Raw genomic sequence first — 18,449 nt, 5'->3', positions numbered from 1 at the left:
CGAGGAATAAGGAAACGTAGTCAATAGGTCAGGTTAACTATATACGCAGAGCCAAAATCTTAATGATAATTAAGTTCAGAGTACAATAAATTTCAAATTCAAATTCCAGATAATTTATTGTTTAGAGACAATAAAATTCTACTGTAACACAACTTTTTTCTGTGGGCCACCCAACCCAATACCTTTCTCTACTCCTATGTCAGCTTGTCAACATGATGGACCGAGATTACAAAAATCCATCAGCTGGTAATGGTAACAAAACGTCCGACCACCTTCTGCAAATAACCAAGAAATTCACGAGCCATGCAAGACAATCTTCTCGTCCAGGGTATATGTTAAGACAATTTGGCTCTGAACCGTCATTGATGCCTCATCAGTTAGACGTGTAGCTTAGCTTAAGAGGTCACTTTCTCCATAGCGCGATCATAATATTCCAACGATTATCATCATCAACAGCTTCAATAAGTCCAAACGAACGAATACTTTTATGTCGTCTTCTTTTTCTTGCGCCTCACTTCTCCAGTATCATACCTTTTCTCACGTTTTGATTGTTGAGCACGTATTTCTAGTAGTTTTGATTTTGCATCACGAAAGATGACATCTGATCTTGAAGCCATCATTTGCTGAAAGATCATTTTAAACAAAATTAGCATTTTTCAAAAACCGTGTGCAAAAAGACTCGCAGATTGAGACAAACCTGGAGATGATCCATGGCTGCAAGGTTAAAACCAAAGGTATCTTTACATCCCTGACAAGTAATCAACACATGAAGTTGTCAATCAACGAAGAACGGCTAAATTATTAAGTTGACAAATATTTGTGTTATGAGGGTGGAATATTAAAAACACTAGTGCAGTAGAAAAACTAGAAAAGGATGGAACAGTTAAATAGAGGCCGATGATCACAAGACAGTAACACGAAGAAGTAGATCCTTTATACATCAGTCAAGATGAGCATATCAAATACCTCCTTAAGATCTAATCTAATAACTTTAAGAGTTCAGATAGCAAAAAATTTAATTCAAAGTAACAAAAATGGCAAAGCCTCAAATCTATCTTGTCCAACACTCCAAAAACTACAAATATTTTTGCGCACACAAAAAGGGGGGAATAGATACCTTGACTCTTTTATAAAGAATGTCACTGAGAACAGTCAACACATGTCTAGCAGCTGGTGTAGTAACCAGCTGATTATAATGTATCTGCAACAACAGAGTGCTAATCCTGCAAACAAGCTCAACCTGCAATGATAAAGCCATGAGAAAATGCTCGACTTCTAAAAATGTTTTGGGAGGGACTCAAAGCAATTTATAAATTGGCTTTATATCGTCATTATTACCCATATAAAAAGGATTTTACGTCTCATTCATCATATTCACATTCACATGTCTGTTAATGCTCATCATAAAAACACACAATCACAAGGAAAAAAAAGGCGGGGGTAAAAGGAGCCCCCAAAAAAAATAGCAAACAGGGGGTAGAATTTTTTTTTTTTTTTTTGGGGAGGAGGGTGTTTAGGAGTTTCAAGACAGGAAGTTTTAGTGTAACACATGCAGAAATACCTTATCAGAATATGATATCCAGTCCTTCAAATATGATAGAAGGTTCAAGGCATCTGAAAATGGTAAAGCCTGAAAAGAAAATCGAACCAAGTTAGATAAGTCTTATCCTGCTAGGTGGAGTCAGCCACATAGATTGCACAACATCATTATGTTCTATCAACAGCCAAGTCTTAGGGTATATTGTTAACTAAAAAATCTTATTCAACAACTTTCGATGCTCACATTCTACAATAAAATAAAAGAAACAGCTACAAAAATTCCAAGCATGACCAACAATTTGTGGAGGGTGGCCAAATTTCTTTATATTTTATACCTCTCAGGTATACCATATGGAAGAAAGGTTAAACTCCTTAAATATGCAACCCTTCACTAAAACCAGTTTAACAAATGATTTGTTGCTCTTACCAAGTTGTTTGTTATTTAGTTGTTAATTATTCAAAGATGAATACAAGACTCCCCAAGATATAAGGAACTGTGAGAATGACAGAAGCTGGTCAAATAAATTTTTGAAGAGGGATAAAAAATGTGCAGCTCCTAAATGTTTAAACTTCTTATTTTTTCCCTTGTCTTTTCCCCCTTTTGTTGGGAATTACACAAGTCTTGCATATTCGGTTTCAAACTCCTTTAATTTTGCATAACTGCCAATAACTATCTAGAACAATCAACAGTCAACACAGTACTTTGGCAAAATCAACAAAAATATGCAACTAACAAAACCTAAAGATTTGGTCAGTGCAAACATCAAAATTATCGAAGATTTTTTGGTACTTTCAAACACTAAAATCATCTTTTTAAAATCAAAGTAGGTTTGCTCCAACCAAATGCAATGCCCAACATGTTTCATAAATAAGATGAGAGAAGGAACGAATGTGCACATCCCATACATACCATCAACGTTTGCTCTAGATCATTGGAGTGAACATCTGAAAATGCACTTAGAACATAATCAGAAGGTGAAAGCCCATTCATAAGAGGATTTGCTTGAAATACAGCAACTTCACCGCTATTTTTCTCCGCCTGAAAAAGCAGAACCATAGCAAACTGTAATTTAGAGGAACTTTGTCTCTTAACTTCCAGGTGATCAACTGAACTTTGTAATGACTCACAACCATGTTATTTACAGTAGAAATCACCCACACTGCATCAGAAAAGTCACATGAACTCTATCAACTAAATATCATTAACTATTAACTAGATGATCATAAAATTTAACAAGTATATAGTTTGATGTCATATATTACTAAATTTAAGTTTAAACCAAATTAAGAGAACTCGATTACTATTTCGGTTGATTAGATATCATAGAATGCACACATGTATATTGCTTCTAGAATTTGTCAGAATTAGAACTACCATATAACATTAAGATATTATTTATTTATTTAGTATATATCAACATACTCATACCATATATTTTAGATAAACTATCATTGCACTTGTCCATGCATCTGCGAAACATGTTTGTGCAAATGCCCAATGCATCGTTGATCTCTTTAGATGTATTTAATTATGCATGCTTGAGCCATAGTTTATCAGCAAGCTTCAGTTTCGATCACAAGGGTTCTCCAAGAGGGAACAACCATCACTAGGCAAGTGAGCACCATACCTGATGCTCTGCAATACGCTTTTGTTCAGCATCAGCTATGTCTAGTCTCTCAATAATTAAGTCAGTTGCAGAAAGGGTTTCCTGGGTTTTCTTCCCAGCCACAGCCACAGCTCCCTCCTCTGGAATTTCTTCCTTGGGCACATACTTGTTTTCAAATGCATTGTCTATATCAGCCTCAAACATCTCCTCCAACCTTTTTTCCTTTTCTTCCTGCAATTAAAATGGTTTATCCTATTGAGGTGAAACAAATTATACTGAAAAGATTAACATTGCATCTATGTTCCAGTTATAATCAAGGCCCTTTGTCCTGCTTTAAACAAGCAATGTTGCATCTATCTTCCAATCATAATCAAGGTCCTTTGTCCTGCATTAAACAAGTGTAGCACAAGCCCAAACAAAGTGAGTATACCTCAATGAAAAACTGCTCCTCAGTGCGATCCCAGCGGCGGATAGAACGATCATGAGATCCAGTGACAACAAAATCACCACGATTACTAGCAGCAAGACACCAAATATCTGCATGATGTCCCTCAAGAATTAACAGTAGCTCAAATTTATCAGCATCCCAGTACTTTAACAAGCGGTCTTTCCCCACACTAAACACGTAGTGTGTCTTGGGAACAAATTTCACTGCTGTAACACTACATATAAATTGCATCAGAAAATTTTAAGTGAAATCTCAACCGAAAAATAAATATAATAGACATGAAAGATTATGTAACACCTGTCAGCATGTGCAAAAATGGATTTATGACAGTCACCAAAATCTAAACCCCAAATCTTTATATTTTTATCTGCAGAGCCAGTCACGATCAGTTCTCCATCTGATGAGATATCCATACATAGAACAGACAGCTTGTGGCCATATAAGGAAAGAAAGAATTTGAATGTGTCAACAAAGTGAATCTGAAAAATGAAATGAAAAAACTCATCAGGATAACTAAGAAATGCTTGAAAATGCAATAGTACCAATGCAAGAGACGTGAGATGCACCAGATGTTCATACTTCATAGCCAGTGCAGTACTGAATACTCATCACTAGAGTGAATGCATGCAAGTATCCATGTGATGACAAGAAGGGTGACATCTTCAGACGGTTCATAGACACAATCCTAGATCTCTAATTCATTTAATTTTCTTCTCTTTACCTTTACCAATTTTGGGATTTGATACGAAGTTCTATGCCATGTGCACACAATCATCTTTCCCCCAGGGAGGTGTGGAGGATGTAAGATGTTGCATAATTGAAGTACCAACAGAAATCAGAATGACCATAGAGAAAGTTAAAATTACGTTGATTTTTCAGAAACTGAGTCCAGAAATTAAGCAGAAGTAAATGTGAGCATGATCAAACGATAGATGTAAGCAAACTTGGATAAAGCTGAGCCATCTGACCTTTACAGTATAATCTAACAGGGCAATAGCAATATATTTAGCATCAGGGCTTATCGCAACCACAAGAACATCATCATTCATTTTCAAAGTCCTCACATTTGACACACTAAGTTGCTTTCTAGCCTGAAAGTAAACAGAAAAAATAAGGTGTTACCAGTAAAAAACATGGCAATTGATATAAAATACCTGAGCATATATGAAATGTCTAAATTTTGAACAATTTAGAGATCTATAAAACTTAACAAAAGAAGCTAAACAACTTGACAGAGGGGAGGGTTTTGGTTTCCACAAGATACAGCTGTGTTTAATAAATATCACAAGAATAAAACATGTGGCTGAAAAATAGCAAGGGCTTTTACTTATACTTTATCTATTTTAAGAGAGAACCTATTAAACCATTTCTACAAAAGAGGTATTAATTTTTTATTAAGATGTCATAAGAAATTTAAATAAAAGAAAACAAATGAATGATATGAGGAACACACTTGACCAGCCTTTTGCTTTAATTGATACTCCCAGAACTTCACATCATGGTCTGCACTTCCTGTGACAAAGCCATTCTCATCTGGTAAGACAGCAATTGAGCGCACAGAGCCACCATGAGCTTCCACCACTTCAAGACAAGTGCCACTTCCTATGTCAATAATTTCTAGGCTTCCGCTTTTAGTCCCAACAAGTCCATAGTTGCTATGGGGAAGAATTATACCACATAGTCCATAACCAGAATCAATGGTTCGTAAGCAAGAACCAGTGCTGGGGTTCCAAATTTTTACAGCATTATGACTGGTTGACATCAACAGAGTGTTGTCAGAGCTAAGCGTCAAACTTCTAACGTCTGAACGGTGCCCTTGAAGCTCAATAGCTAGTGTTTTTGGGGAAGCACCATTTTCAATAGAGTAGAACTCCAGTAGATTATTATTCAAAGACAGAGCCAAAGTTGCCAGAGAATTCTTAGGAGTAATTGGACAGAAAGAAATGGAGCATATCTTTTTGCTAGCTCTTATGGTATGAAGCAGCTTAAAAACATCTTGTATGTTGACAGTAGAGTTAATTGTTTCATTAGGTTGATCAGTTGTAACAGGATTATCTCCTGCTGCATTCTCATTTTGCCTATCCTCAACTTCTGCAACCTGCAGTGACTTTTTGCCATGTTTCTTCTCCTTTTTTCGGTGAAGTCTACGTTTTGCTTTCCTATTTGCTTCAGAATCATCTAACACACGGTATATTTCTACTGTCTTTCCAGCAACTTGACAAGCTAGCAAATTCCCTGACTTGTTGAATTGCACAGTTGCGACTCTATCCTTGTTTTGCCGCTGAATTTCACCAAAATAGCTTAAAACTTCCCATTTGTTTTGAATTGAAGAAACTCCATTGCCAACAGTATTGCCTCCATTTATAGACTGATCATTCATTGAGTCATGCTTAAGCGTGTAAAATCGAAGTTCCTTATCTGCAGAACCAGTGACCAAGTACCTTTCAATTGGATCAATGTCTATGGACCATATTTCACTATGATGACCACTAACGATTTGCATACAGTGCTGGGTATCAAGATCCCACACTCTCAAGAACTTGTCTTTGGAGGAGCTAACAAGTTTTTTCCCAGAACTCAAAAAAACAACATCAGTTACCTAAAATGAAGAAAATAAACTTGAGTCAGAATAAGAAAACTCATCATGACTTTAAGCAGTACAAATTACTCCCTCTGTCCCTATTTGTAAGTCCCAAATTCCATATTTGTTTTGTCCCTAAATATAAGCCTCAATTCAAATTTCAAAGTTTTAGGTGTAATTAATGAGTTTTTCCTAAAAAATCCTATAGAGAATTAAAATTACAATAGAATGCACATTCCAATGAGGCATTTAATTGAGAGCATATTTGGAAAGAAAAAACTAATTTTTACACATCATTTAGGTTTTAGTGTTTTCTTGGTTTGCATGTTCAGGGGGAAAAAAAAACAGGTAAGCAGTTAACCACTGATAGAAGGCAGAATGTCCGCATTTAGAAGTTTAACTTGAAGTTGCACCAAACCTGATCCCGATGACCACGTAGGCGAAAGAGCCCTGTCTCACCAATCACGTCCCATAAAATAACATCATTATCCTTGCTGCCGGAAGCGAGCATGGATCCAGCCTTATTGTAACGAAGAGCAGTGACAGCCCCCTTATGTCCATTTAAGGTTGTCTCACATGTTCCCGTGTCAGGATTCCAAATTCTTATGCTCCCATCTGCATAACCACTAGCTATCTGGAATCAAAACCATGCCATTTTCAGGTACTCCAACTCGAGCATATTTTGGGATTCAACAGTACAAATAAGCATTTATACGGGAGTTCTCGCATAAAATTTGTTTTACTTCAATTAACCAAACTGAGAAATGGCAATCAGAAACAAAATATCCATGTCTCTTCATTAACGAAAAAAGCCAAATACTTCTCAACTGACGACTTTAGCTAGCCATTGTTGCCCACTTTTACGAGAATCCATCATTTACTAAATGGAGGTTCAACGAGAAAAAAATATCTGATTTAGAATGATTCAAGACAGCCCAAACTCTTTCTAGAACAGACGACTGATTTGCATCAATGACGCAAAGAACTCAAGCAAGGTGAAAAGACAGAGAAAGCGGAAAACAGTTACTGTTACCAGAGAAGTGGTGGAAGAAGCGATTGAGGTGACAGCAACAGAAGGACCACGTGAAGCAGGAGAGGGGGTTAGTTCTTTAGTGCAGATGCCCTGCCGCACATGCCAAACGCCGACTTTTTCGAGGGCCGGAGCCAGGAGGTGCTTGCCGGAACTGTCATAAGAAATATTAGATTCAACAGACACAACGACCCCAAAAGACGCCGCCGGCTCATATCGCAGGTAGGCTTTAACCATGGCTGCGTTGGCGGAGTTCTCCCTGGTGCTGCGAGGTTTATGCCTCTCCCGACTAAAACGCAGGGTTTATGCCTTCTGAATTTTTTGCCCTTTTACGATAAAGTTTTGGGAAATCACGAGCAAGGACCCTTAAACAAATACATTCACAATTGAGGATCAATAAATTTTAATTTAACAATACACTCCTTAAAATCCTATCTATAATTAATTGTAATTGTAAAGCACGTACTTGCCCCTAAGCAAATATATTCATATGATGAATAAGCCATTATGTGCAAAATAACAAAACTATTTTTATTTTAATAAAAAATAATTCTTAAAGTGATATAAAATAAATTTATTTTCATTAATAAAAGTAAATATAAATTTGATGAATAAGTTACCATTCATTAAAAAAAAAAAAGACAACATTCCATCACCTTTTAACAAGAAATAATCTTTTTATAATTTATTCATAATACAGTTAGAGCCAACAACGTACTTTCACAATCCCAATTAAATACTGTTCGGACCATAGTCAAAATTTATTGGCTTTCAACTGTGGATATACTTCTTCATCGGTCTTTGGTTGTAAGTTGCCCCTAAGTTGCGGGTTTTCCCTTTTTATTTCCCTTGTGTGGTTTTTTGGCTTTTACAATTTCCTTACATGAGTCCAAGCACAACATTTGTTAGGCTTTCCAGGCCCATTAAGTTGGGTTTTGGAAAAGAAAATTATAAAAAAATTAAATTTAAATACCCAAAACATTAACAATTTAGAATTTAAATTAAAACATTATAAGAATAATAACCATATCAAATACGGGCTCAAATTCTTGTTTCACTGTCTTACTTCTTTTCTCATTGGTATTATTTTTATAGTAAAAAGAATAAATATATTTACAGATAAAAAGCATGCAGCACCAACTTCTGAAATTATTGGACTATATATCCCTTGGTCATGCTTAACTTTCCTTTTTTGACAACAGCTTAATCTAATCGACAGAAAACTAGTTTGTTTTTGTTTAATTCAAAAGGCAACCAACGTGTCCGTGGTCTTAAAGCTCAAACATTGGGATACGCATATACTGGAAGGAGCAGGCAATCGTACTTTCCACCTTCCTTTGGAAATTAACAAAATTTTCTTCATAAAAATTGATTCTAGGCCCCCATGTTTTATCTTATTTAAAATTCTGTCCTCCTGCACATCACAATCCTTCCCTACTGACCTGATTTTGCTTTCTCCGATCATCCCGCTAATATTTCCAGCGATGCACATGAAGTTAATTTCTCATCCTTGTTGAAGTTTAATCCACAACTAATATATTCATTGACTGTCCAGTTAACTTGACTTTCGGAAATGGCGACGTCGACTCCTCCAGGCTCCAATCTTCGGTCGTCTTCTATCCCAGCAAGGAAATCTGGGGTTTAATTATTTCGCTAAGATCTAGCTAGTTTTCAATATTCCTGATAATATACTTCTACAGAGAAAACCCTCGCACGTAAGTTTGACGATTTTTTTTGTTCAATGCAACGTAACATGTCCGTTTCAAGCCCAAAAATGAGAAACAGGTCGGTAGCTTGTTAGGAGTTTTTTGGAAAAGCAAATAATTACACTAACTAGTCAGAGCCCATTGGACGCATGAATGAAATTTTTGTTTTTATTTGAGACCCCACCTCTGGAGTGTGGGAATTTCCTGCTGGTGGATTTGCACAAGTGCGACGCTCCATAAATTTAGTGCATGTTTGGATATTTTACTTTCTACATGACTTTTGTAATTTTCAAAAAGTAAAAATTGTTTGACTAATATTTTATTTTTAAATATATATTCTAAAAATTTATTCATATTAATATCAAAAGTTCTTTTTCAAAAAATTAAAGCAAGCTGCTTTTGACATTTTAAATGGGCGAGTTAAAATTTTTAACCACATTTTTTCCATATTTCTTTTTGTTAATATTTTTTTAAAATGAAAATAAAAATATTATGTATTTTTTAATAAATCAACATTAACATAACAAAAATCACATATTATAAAATTTGTCTTTTTTAATAATTACATATTTAAAAGTACTTCCTATCATATATTATCTAAACAACTTTCACTTTATCAAATTAACTTTCAAAAAAATATATCCAAACATAAATCTTATTACATTAACTAACTTTCATTAAATTGATTTTTACTAAATGAATTTTTATCAAACTAAAAACGAATTACATCCTAATTCTCTTCTCTCCATGCCTTAGAAGTTTTTAAACCATAGCCTCGTACCTCAAAAAGAAAAATAATAAAAACATGAAGAAAGAAGGAAGGAAAGGAGGGAAGAAGAAACAAAGTTAATGATATGATACGACACCAGAACTACAATACCCTCACTTAGTTCGTGTATCGTGTGTTTCAGAAAATGACGCTCCTCTTTGTTAATTTCCGATTAATTTCGAAAGTATACATACACGTGTCCGCATCAATTTAGGGCACTCTCCAAACGCATAATAATTACTAGAAACTAGATACCACAATATCTTAATTTGAATACGAGGTCAATAAAGGACGCAGAAAATGAAGTGCACAGCTAATAAAGCTAAGCCTCTAACCTTAAAAAAAAAACCTCTTGGAAACTAACTTTACGTTAGTCGTGAGCGTACATCCCGCTCAAAATCGGAGATCCTCTATCCCATGCTTGGAGGTGGTGGGGGTGGACGTTGGGCTAAATAATTTTGAGGAGGTGGCATTGAAGGGGGCCTAGAACCCATGCTGAAACTAGCTGCTGGGCCAGCTGCAACTAGGGGTTGCGGTGGCATTCCGCCAGGAGGTGCAGGTGCAGGGCCATTTGACATTGGAGGAGGCGGCGGCAGCAGCAATGATCCAGGCATTGGAGGTGGAGGGGCTCTAGGAGGATTTCCGACAGCAGCACCAGGAGGTAGTCCTTGTGGTGGAGGTGGTGGTGGCGGTGGAGCTTGAGGTGGTGGAGGCACAGGCCTTGGTGGGGCCCCAGGTGCTGCAGTGCCATTGGTTGTAGAGGGAGGCTGTGGTTTGTTAGCCTCTGGTGGCTTGGGTTTGAAATATAACTGCAACTGCAGACAGTGCCCCATAACGTCCATGTCAGATTATGAAAACCAAAAATCTTGCTCAAGACACTAAATGGATAGAGAGTAAAAACCAAAAGAACAAAAGGAAGAGGAAAAATCCAATGAAGTTCTATTATCAAATTGCTTGAATAATTTTTTCCCCCCTTTTTGCCGTTTTTGAATCATCAGTTTGTAGTCAGTACTGAAGCAGTGATGCACCAGGTCCGTCAAGCTGCGTTGCCAATCATGTCATCTTCAGTAGTAAAATGAAGTACAGTATGCATACTGTGCATTCAAGATCCTTGTTTTACAATTCATTGGCTTGAAGTCTACAACTAATCATTGTATCTCTATTGAAGAAGTAACCATTCATCAGCTATTCTCTTCTTGTCAAATTATTCTCATTCCTTTGAGAAAAAAGGGGGAGATATTGGGTAGGCCGGTAAGGGCACATGTTAAGTTGTCCTTAATGAATGAAGCAGGTGTGTTATCAACTTATAAGGTATAACCAATACAGTGACGGTACTGACCGTGAACATTTTTGAGTCTGGGTCCCAATGTGAGAAAAACTTTGGTGTGGACTTGTCAATCTCTGTGCTGGGAACCTAAAAATGCAGATTGATCAGACACAAATCATTGCAAATGCCAAAATTTACTCTAAAGGGGGAAAATGACAGTCTATGATAGGATTCAAGATAAGTGAAGAGAAATAAGAAAAATCTCTATTAATACATGAAATTAGAATTTAACTTCATAATATTAATAAAAAAAACATAAAACTAATAGAAGAAATTAAAAGGAATAAATTTATCAAGATAATATAGAATAAAAATCTTATTCTATATTTCTCTCAATAAACACACTTAGGAGAATCTCCAAAGAACGAAGTCTCAAAAGTTTGTTTTATTCATGATATGTCAGCTTCTAAATTGCTAAGCATATTTATAATGCTAAATACAATCTAAAATAACAAATAAAATCTATATAACTAGATAATTAAATAAAACTGAATAAATCTCCTAAAATTTATATCTATATAAAATACTAAATAAAATCTAAAGAACTAAATATCTAAATAAAATCTAAATAAGTAGATATCTAGATAAATATATAGATGTCTAAATATCTATATAAAATCTAGATAACTAAATACCTAAATAATATCTAAACAAGATTATTAAATAGAAAATATCTAAAATAAATTAAAAATAATATTTATTTATAATATCTATCTTCCCAAATCACCCATTATCTCGGAACTCTATCAGTCTACAATCTATAAATATAGAATAGCAGGATTATATTACCTTGAAAGCAATTATCTCATACGGTTCAGCTGCAAACAAAAGATACTGATATCTTTTGTCAAATGGTTGAACCCTCTATCAATGAACATGTGAGAAGAGAAAGAAATAGAAGGATTAGTCCACTGTTTTATACAGAACAAAGAAAATTGACTTTTCCTTTCCTCTGAGGATTAAAAAGCAATTTTGAAGTAAGAAGCCAAACATAATAAGTTATGAAAAAACAAAAGACAAGGATGGATAAGCTTTTAAAGGCATTTGAGTCAATAAATTTAAGTCCACCTGCTCATATGAAGACATAAATCTATGCCTTGGCTTTGTGAGTTCTTCAATCTCAGGATATTCTATCTACATTAAATTCCCAATGAAAAAAGGGATCATCTATTAGAAAGCTAAAGTGAAGAAAAGGGAAATATATGACAAGAAGGTAATGCCATAGAAGACCTGGAAAAGAAGAGATCTCTGCTTTGTCTCTGGATCAAATTGCTTAGTCACTCGGTACCCAGGCCGACCAATCTTGACTGCAAAGTGCAAACATGTTGAATTCTGTTGATTGAAAAAGTAAAGAAGCCAAAGTTTCTTAAAACAACCAAAAATAACAGCTCTCTTAAGTCATAAATCATTCAAGTTATACGGGCAAATTCAGTATCAAATTATAAGTACAACAAGTTGAAATTAGTCCCAATAATTGATAGCTTAGGCAAATTATCAACAGATTCAGGTGTCTTTACTCACCAAAGCAGTTCATCGTGGAGTCATGTTATTAATACTTACAGATTCATCAAAATTAATTATTTATAATGATGATTTGGAAAATCAAACCTTTCCTAGCTCAATTAAGTTCAGATTCTTAAAGGCATTCAAGTGTACTTCAATCTAATTTCAAACTTACTATCAAGCTAGCAAAGCAGGGAATTGAAGTCAACCTGATTAGAAACCTTCCCTGGTCTTAGATTTAGCAAGTAATTGAAAAAAAAATAAAAGAAAAGAAAAGATGGTACATCATCTGAGATAAGACAACCATATTGAAATATGAAGATGGAAAGATGAATGATAGGGATGCTTTGGAAATTAACAGCCTGCAGCATGTCATAATTGTCCATCTTTTCCACGAGCTCCTTCAGGTTAATTGGATTATGAAAGCTTGGAATGCCATAGAGATCTTTTGACCAGCCTCCCACAGTCTCTCCCACAAGCATACAAGCAGCTTTGACATATCTAGATAGTCCTAACTGGGTTATGAAAGCTTCTAAAAACTTCATATCCAAGTGCAGGAGAAATTCGACAGTTTTACATTAGCTAAAAACTTCATATGAGAGGATGAAAAATTACAAATGAGATAGACCCCCAAGAAAATTCCCAACCACCTCAATAGAATGTGCTTCATCAAATAAGATTCTTTTCACTAGTTTATAGAGAGCTCTAAAGCCCGTTCTTATCCTTTTCATGTCTTTTTGCTTTCTATAACAATCAATTGTTCACATAAATAACCTCTAAGTACAGGAGATTGAAGATTCACTATTCAGAAACTACGCAAAAGTCAATAAATCGTGACTGAATCTACCAGACATGTCTTAATATACTTTCAGCTGTCATCTTTTCTCCAAATTTAGCCTCAGAAATCGGAGCTGAGGGCTAGACTAATTATCAAAAACAAAACCGTGGAAGTAAATAAAATTGCGTCATCATTGATATAGAATTTATTCGTTGATGTCAAATAAAGTTCTACTCGAACAATACCGTAAGCTACAGAAAAATTCTAATATCAGGAAATATAGCCACTCCCCGCTGCCACAAAAGTGGGACGCCTCGGTTAAAGTTAAACCAAGAGCACTCAGACAACTTGCCTCCATCACAAAGTGCACTTCTTAATACATGTCAAAGAAAGAATTACCTGACTTGCGAACCGAGACTTTACGTTTGTGGGGCTGAGGCTGAGCAGGTGCCTCTTTGGCCTCACGAGCTGCTCTCTTTGCCAGATTAGTCTGATGCCGCTTACCCTGAGTGTGGGCCAAGTAATTGCCCTCGTTATTGTGTAAGGTGAGACAAAGCTTGCACTCATAGCTGCATCCATGGGATAGAGCAAACCCAGTGAATAATACCAAGGAGCCCAGAGGCAAGGAAGTCTAGAGAGCATAAATGTAAATAGAAAATGAGTGAAGAGGAGACCTCCCAAGATGGTTGCGCATGAAATATGGGTCTTTAGCAAGATCAATGGTCTCCAGGGCAAGTCGGCGAAGACGCTCTCGACGGTCGATGGCTTCATTCTGAGCGGAGGCGGCTCCTCCACTCCCAGGCTTTGAACCCCAGTCTCGATCCATTCTGCTTCGTCTCCAGTGTCACTGACGACTCGGAAACGAGAACACAGACGATGGCCGACGGCGGACCTAAGCGGCTAAATAAAATGGAAAAAATAAATAAAATAAAAAAAAGACCATATTCTTGGAACTTCGCCGAGTTCCGGGTGAGTTATTCCATCAACAAAACCCTAAGCAGTGAGGAGAATTGTTTTAGGGACAATTACAAAGTTCATAAATAATTAAATTAAACCCATTGACAGCACAATATGGTATTATTTGTTTTTAGGTTAGACGTTAACAGGTTGTGTAGTAATTAATTTTTTTATATAAAATTTTACTGTAATTCTCCCATCTTTTATATTAGACAAAATGGGCCATAAGCCCAAATAATGAAACAGCGAAATAGACGAAACCAAACTCAGGCCACATGCTAATAGGAGTTAACTCTAACAAAAGAGTTAGTTTTTCATAACATAATAAATTAATATTTAAATTTTTGTTTGGAGAAATATTCACATTTATTATCTAATAGTATCTTAAACGGAATTGTTTTCAATAAAAAATATTTATGCATAAAAAAAATGCAAATACAAATTAATTGCTCTCCTCAAAAAGCTAGGTGATAGGGCTATATTGTGTTATCTATTGTTTAGAATAATATGTGTTGCCATAGCTCACTGAATGCTAGACTCAGCTTCTCTCCTCTCGACTCCCATCCCTTTTTCCTCTACCCCTCCAAGGATCTTCATGAAAAATTTGGACTGCTAGATCCACTATCTCTTAGCGAAAGAGATAGTGGAAGAAATTCAACTTCCTGTTGCTTTATTTGATATGTGGAATATTTTTGATAAATTAAAGTAGGAGTATGAGTAGGAAAGAGATTTAAAAAAGTATTTGGTATATCAATGAAATGATGATATAATTTTTATTTGATATTTATAATTATAATATTTGAATACCATTTTATCCTCGACTTTTTTTAAAAAAAGACTATATGCACTATAAATCCAAGCACTGACCTAGCCGCCAAGCACTACCATGCATAGCTTTGGCCACGAAGCATTGTCATGAGGTGGGAGAAGATGATTAAAAAAACTAGCAAGAATATCAATTTTAATTTGGAAAAAACAAACAAACAAACACAACAATCAACAAGAAGCCCAAATCAAATGAGAAGAACTCGATCTGAATCCTCTTGCAAAACGAGCTCGTCATTTGAGAAGAAGACAGGAAGGTTTTGGATTTCTCTAGTTTATTCATATCCAAATCTGATAAAATTTAAAGTGAATATGAGAATTTTCTCTTAAGAAACATGCGAACCATCATCATTGAGGTCTCCATCATGGTTCTCAATGATCTTTTCTTGCTCAGTGGAAGAGTATGGATGAGACAAACTCTTTGGGAGGATCTATCGCCACAAGGGCAAACAAATTGTGGGGGAGGCTCGGGTGGCATCAAAGGGGAGGAGGTTAGATAAAAACAAGGAGGAAAAGGTTGGGTAGTGAGGCAAAAGAAGGAAGAAGAAGACGTTGCTAGAGAAAAAATGATGATAAAAAGAAGGAGACATGAGAAGAAAGTGATGAGGGTTCAAAAGATGAGTGACCAAAGTTGAACAATGAAATGTGTGTTTGGATAGGCATAATAATCGATTGTTTAGTTCAAAATTAATTTTTTTGGACCAAGTTATCCAAACAGCTAGAAAAGGTCAAAAATCAATTAATGCCATAAACATTGTTTTTTTAGAAGCTCTCTCAATCAACTTCTTGCAAAAAGTTGATCAAAAGTGTTGGGAAAATTATAAAGAAAGGCCTAAGAAAAAATTATAAAAAAGGCACAACATTAAATAAAAATAAAATCAAACTCTCTTCTCTTATCTTTTTTTTCTCAATAAAATTTAAACTTTATATCCTCAAAAAATTGATAATTTGTATTTAAAAATTAAATTATATAATAATTTATATGGTTAAAATTGATTATGATTAAATTATACCAACAACTTCAATTCTGTTAAAATCACTTTTAAAAAAACGGTATTCAAACAGATTGCGTTATAATATAATCAATTATGATTAAAATCTACCACTTAATCAATTATTTTCATAATCTATTACGCCCAACTAAAATTCAAACGGGCACAAAGGGTGAGGTGGAGGAACGTAGAAGGGTTAGGGCTTTGTGTAAAATAGAAATTTGGAAGAAAAACATACAAGGACAATTTGGTCACTCAAAAAATCATCCCATAAAATAGATTCATTTTTATGGTCTGTTGATGGAATGGAAATTGCCTCAAACGAGATAATAGACCATTCTATTGAAATGGCTTCTCATGTCCACTAAATGAGGTAACAAGTCATTAATTTCTCTATTCCCATTCTATCAATTTCCATTCCCTCGTAGCAAATGAGGCATGAGTTCTATGAATGTATTTTATTATTGAATTTTGTTTTTAACAAATGAATTTGATAACTTTTTTAATCTGCACAAAAAATTATCTGAAATACCATATACAAGGGGCCGAAAGTAGTAATGAAGATCTTGTAACTTACTATAGTTTACCTGCATTATGTTTTTAAAATTACATGATCAGCATTCTACTTTAGCAAATCCGTGCAGCTTGGCCGCGGCCTTTAATCAATTAGTAATCCATTTCTCGTATCCAGAATACATTCTTACAATTAAAAATGTAATTCTTTATTTAATTCAAATAACTACTTATTTTTATCAAACTTCTTAAAAGAATATTTTCCTTTTATGTGACCGATGCAATTACTTTTTCGTGATAAATCATATCAACTTCAAGTTTGACGTGTTGATTTAACTTGACAAATTTCAATATGCTATAAAAGTATTTGGGGATATGTACGTACAAGGGGGCGAATGTTCTGCTTTTGCTTTGTTTTACATACACTGATTTTGGGGCAAAAGCGATTAATCAAGACTGTTTAGTTCCAAGCCACAGTGATCTTTTAAACTGATTTTTTCCAGTTTCCCTTCATTGCAAGGCAACAAACCGTAGACCAATAGCGCATCCTCTTTTTTACACCATTCACATGCTTGATGCAGTCAGAGCTAACATCAGCCAGATTTACAGTGATTCACATGCATATTGTACTTGATCCGGTAAGAATGCAAATATGCAATGCCGCAGATCCCATGGAGTATACATGCGGATCCAATAGAAGAAAAATAAATATAAATAAATAAAAATAGCCAGCAAACAGAAGATGTGTTCCAAATGAACAAGCGTGCATTGGCAAAGCGAGGTTGTGGCTGTACTACTGCAAGGCACTGGGCCATAAATGATGTCCAACTTTGGTAAACAAAATGATTGTCTGGTGACACGGTCTCTGCCGACTCTATTATTAAAGTGATATGAATATAATCTTAATCTTAGCTGGTTGATTTTCATCCCGTGGCAGCTGATTACGTGTCAGCGATTTGGCATTATTTTGAACAAAAAGAGTTTAATCAAGCAGCTGAGAAAAATGAATTGGGAATCTAAGGAACGCATTTTAGTGAATGGGTTAAAGCAGGCAGGGGAAGAAAATATACACATACAGGGAAAGTGGGAGCACATTGGGTTGGTTGAAACTTGACAAATGAAAGGGTGCGGAACAAAGGAACATATAATGAAGGGAGCAGATAACGACCTCCCACTCAATGCTCAAACTTTAAAGCACAGTTTGTGTTGCGTGGCCACTCTGTTGGACCCATTCTGGTTCACTATCTCATAGATCTGACACGGCCACTTCACCATACCTTTGTCTTTCCCGCTGCCAAAGCCCACTCGGGTCAGCACATCGAGCCTTCTATGTACATTGATCAAGGCCACGTCGTTTGCGTCTAACGTAATAATACAGATGCATTAATCCCAACCAGAAAAGAAAATTTTGCATCAGCTAAACTCAATAAATGAATGCCTTGGTTGTTCTGGTCACGCACCGTGCAAATCCATTCAACCATGTAACCTCGATCCACGATGGGTGCATGCCTTGTTTAATCTAGTTTGATTAGTTTCATGTTGTGTTTATGCGGCAATGTATTTTCATCTTTCATTCAAATTGTTTCAACGTTGCACATTTCATATTTTTTAAAAGTGTGCATCAAATAAGATAGAAGTGAATTTATTTCAACATTCTCTGTCAGGCTTCCATGTTTTTTAGATTAAAGATAAAAAAAAGTAGTATATTTGGAATTTAAAATATATTACCAATAGCCTAATAAGGATCTATTATATTTTTATTTATAATATTATCTTCAAAATGAGAGAAAATTGCAGAGACGATAAATGAAGCGGCAACTTAAATTTTAAGGAGCAAGTTGCTTCATTTATTGTCTAATCAAATAATTATATAT

At 35.3% G+C, this 18,449-nt stretch overlaps 2 protein-coding genes across 5 annotated transcripts; both read right to left on the bottom strand.

Moving 5' to 3' along the window:
• Window positions 1-48: 48 nt before the first annotated feature.
• On the bottom strand, window positions 49-7,511 carry LOC129317543 (uncharacterized). 3 transcript variants are annotated; one of them, XM_054961859.1, is made up of 12 exons: window positions 7,209-7,511; window positions 6,594-6,809; window positions 5,048-6,193; window positions 4,563-4,685; window positions 3,892-4,073; window positions 3,577-3,808; window positions 3,168-3,377; window positions 2,450-2,578; window positions 1,562-1,630; window positions 1,118-1,240; window positions 698-748; window positions 49-623 (listed from the first exon to the last, which is right to left on the bottom strand). In XM_054961859.1, exons 1-12 carry the CDS (start codon window positions 7,440-7,442, stop codon window positions 486-488), a joined length of 2,853 nt encoding a protein of 950 aa, XP_054817834.1. In that variant the 5' UTR covers window positions 7,443-7,511; the 3' UTR covers window positions 49-485. The 3 variants fall into 3 exon arrangements, with proteins under 3 accessions (XP_054817834.1, XP_054817839.1, XP_054817844.1); XM_054961864.1 differs by having other exon boundaries at window positions 6,594-6,790; window positions 7,209-7,323; XM_054961869.1 differs by lacking the exon at window positions 7,209-7,511 and having other exon boundaries at window positions 6,589-6,691.
• Window positions 7,512-9,816: 2,305 nt separating this feature from the next.
• LOC129305328 (uncharacterized) lies at window positions 9,817-14,285 on the bottom strand. Of its 2 annotated transcripts, none has more exons than XM_054945395.1 (7): window positions 13,963-14,285; window positions 13,688-13,857; window positions 12,238-12,339; window positions 12,076-12,141; window positions 11,797-11,871; window positions 11,020-11,094; window positions 9,817-10,495 (listed from the first exon to the last, which is right to left on the bottom strand). In XM_054945395.1, exons 1-7 carry the CDS (start codon window positions 14,057-14,059, stop codon window positions 10,091-10,093), a joined length of 990 nt encoding a protein of 329 aa, XP_054801370.1. In that variant the 5' UTR covers window positions 14,060-14,285; the 3' UTR covers window positions 9,817-10,090. The 2 variants fall into 2 exon arrangements, with proteins under 2 accessions (XP_054801370.1, XP_054801366.1); XM_054945391.1 differs by having other exon boundaries at window positions 12,238-12,314; window positions 13,963-14,282.
• Window positions 14,286-18,449: the final 4,164 nt, after the last annotated feature.

This window comes from Prosopis cineraria, unplaced genomic scaffold (assembly GCF_029017545.1).
Source record: "Prosopis cineraria cultivar Desert tree isolate PC_DT_omini unplaced genomic scaffold, ASM2901754v1 PC1, whole genome shotgun sequence".
Classification (NCBI taxonomy): Eukaryota; Viridiplantae; Streptophyta; class Magnoliopsida; order Fabales; family Fabaceae; genus Prosopis; species Prosopis cineraria.
Note: the sequence above shows the minus strand (reverse complement) of the source record. Positions and strands in the feature narration are given on the sequence as shown.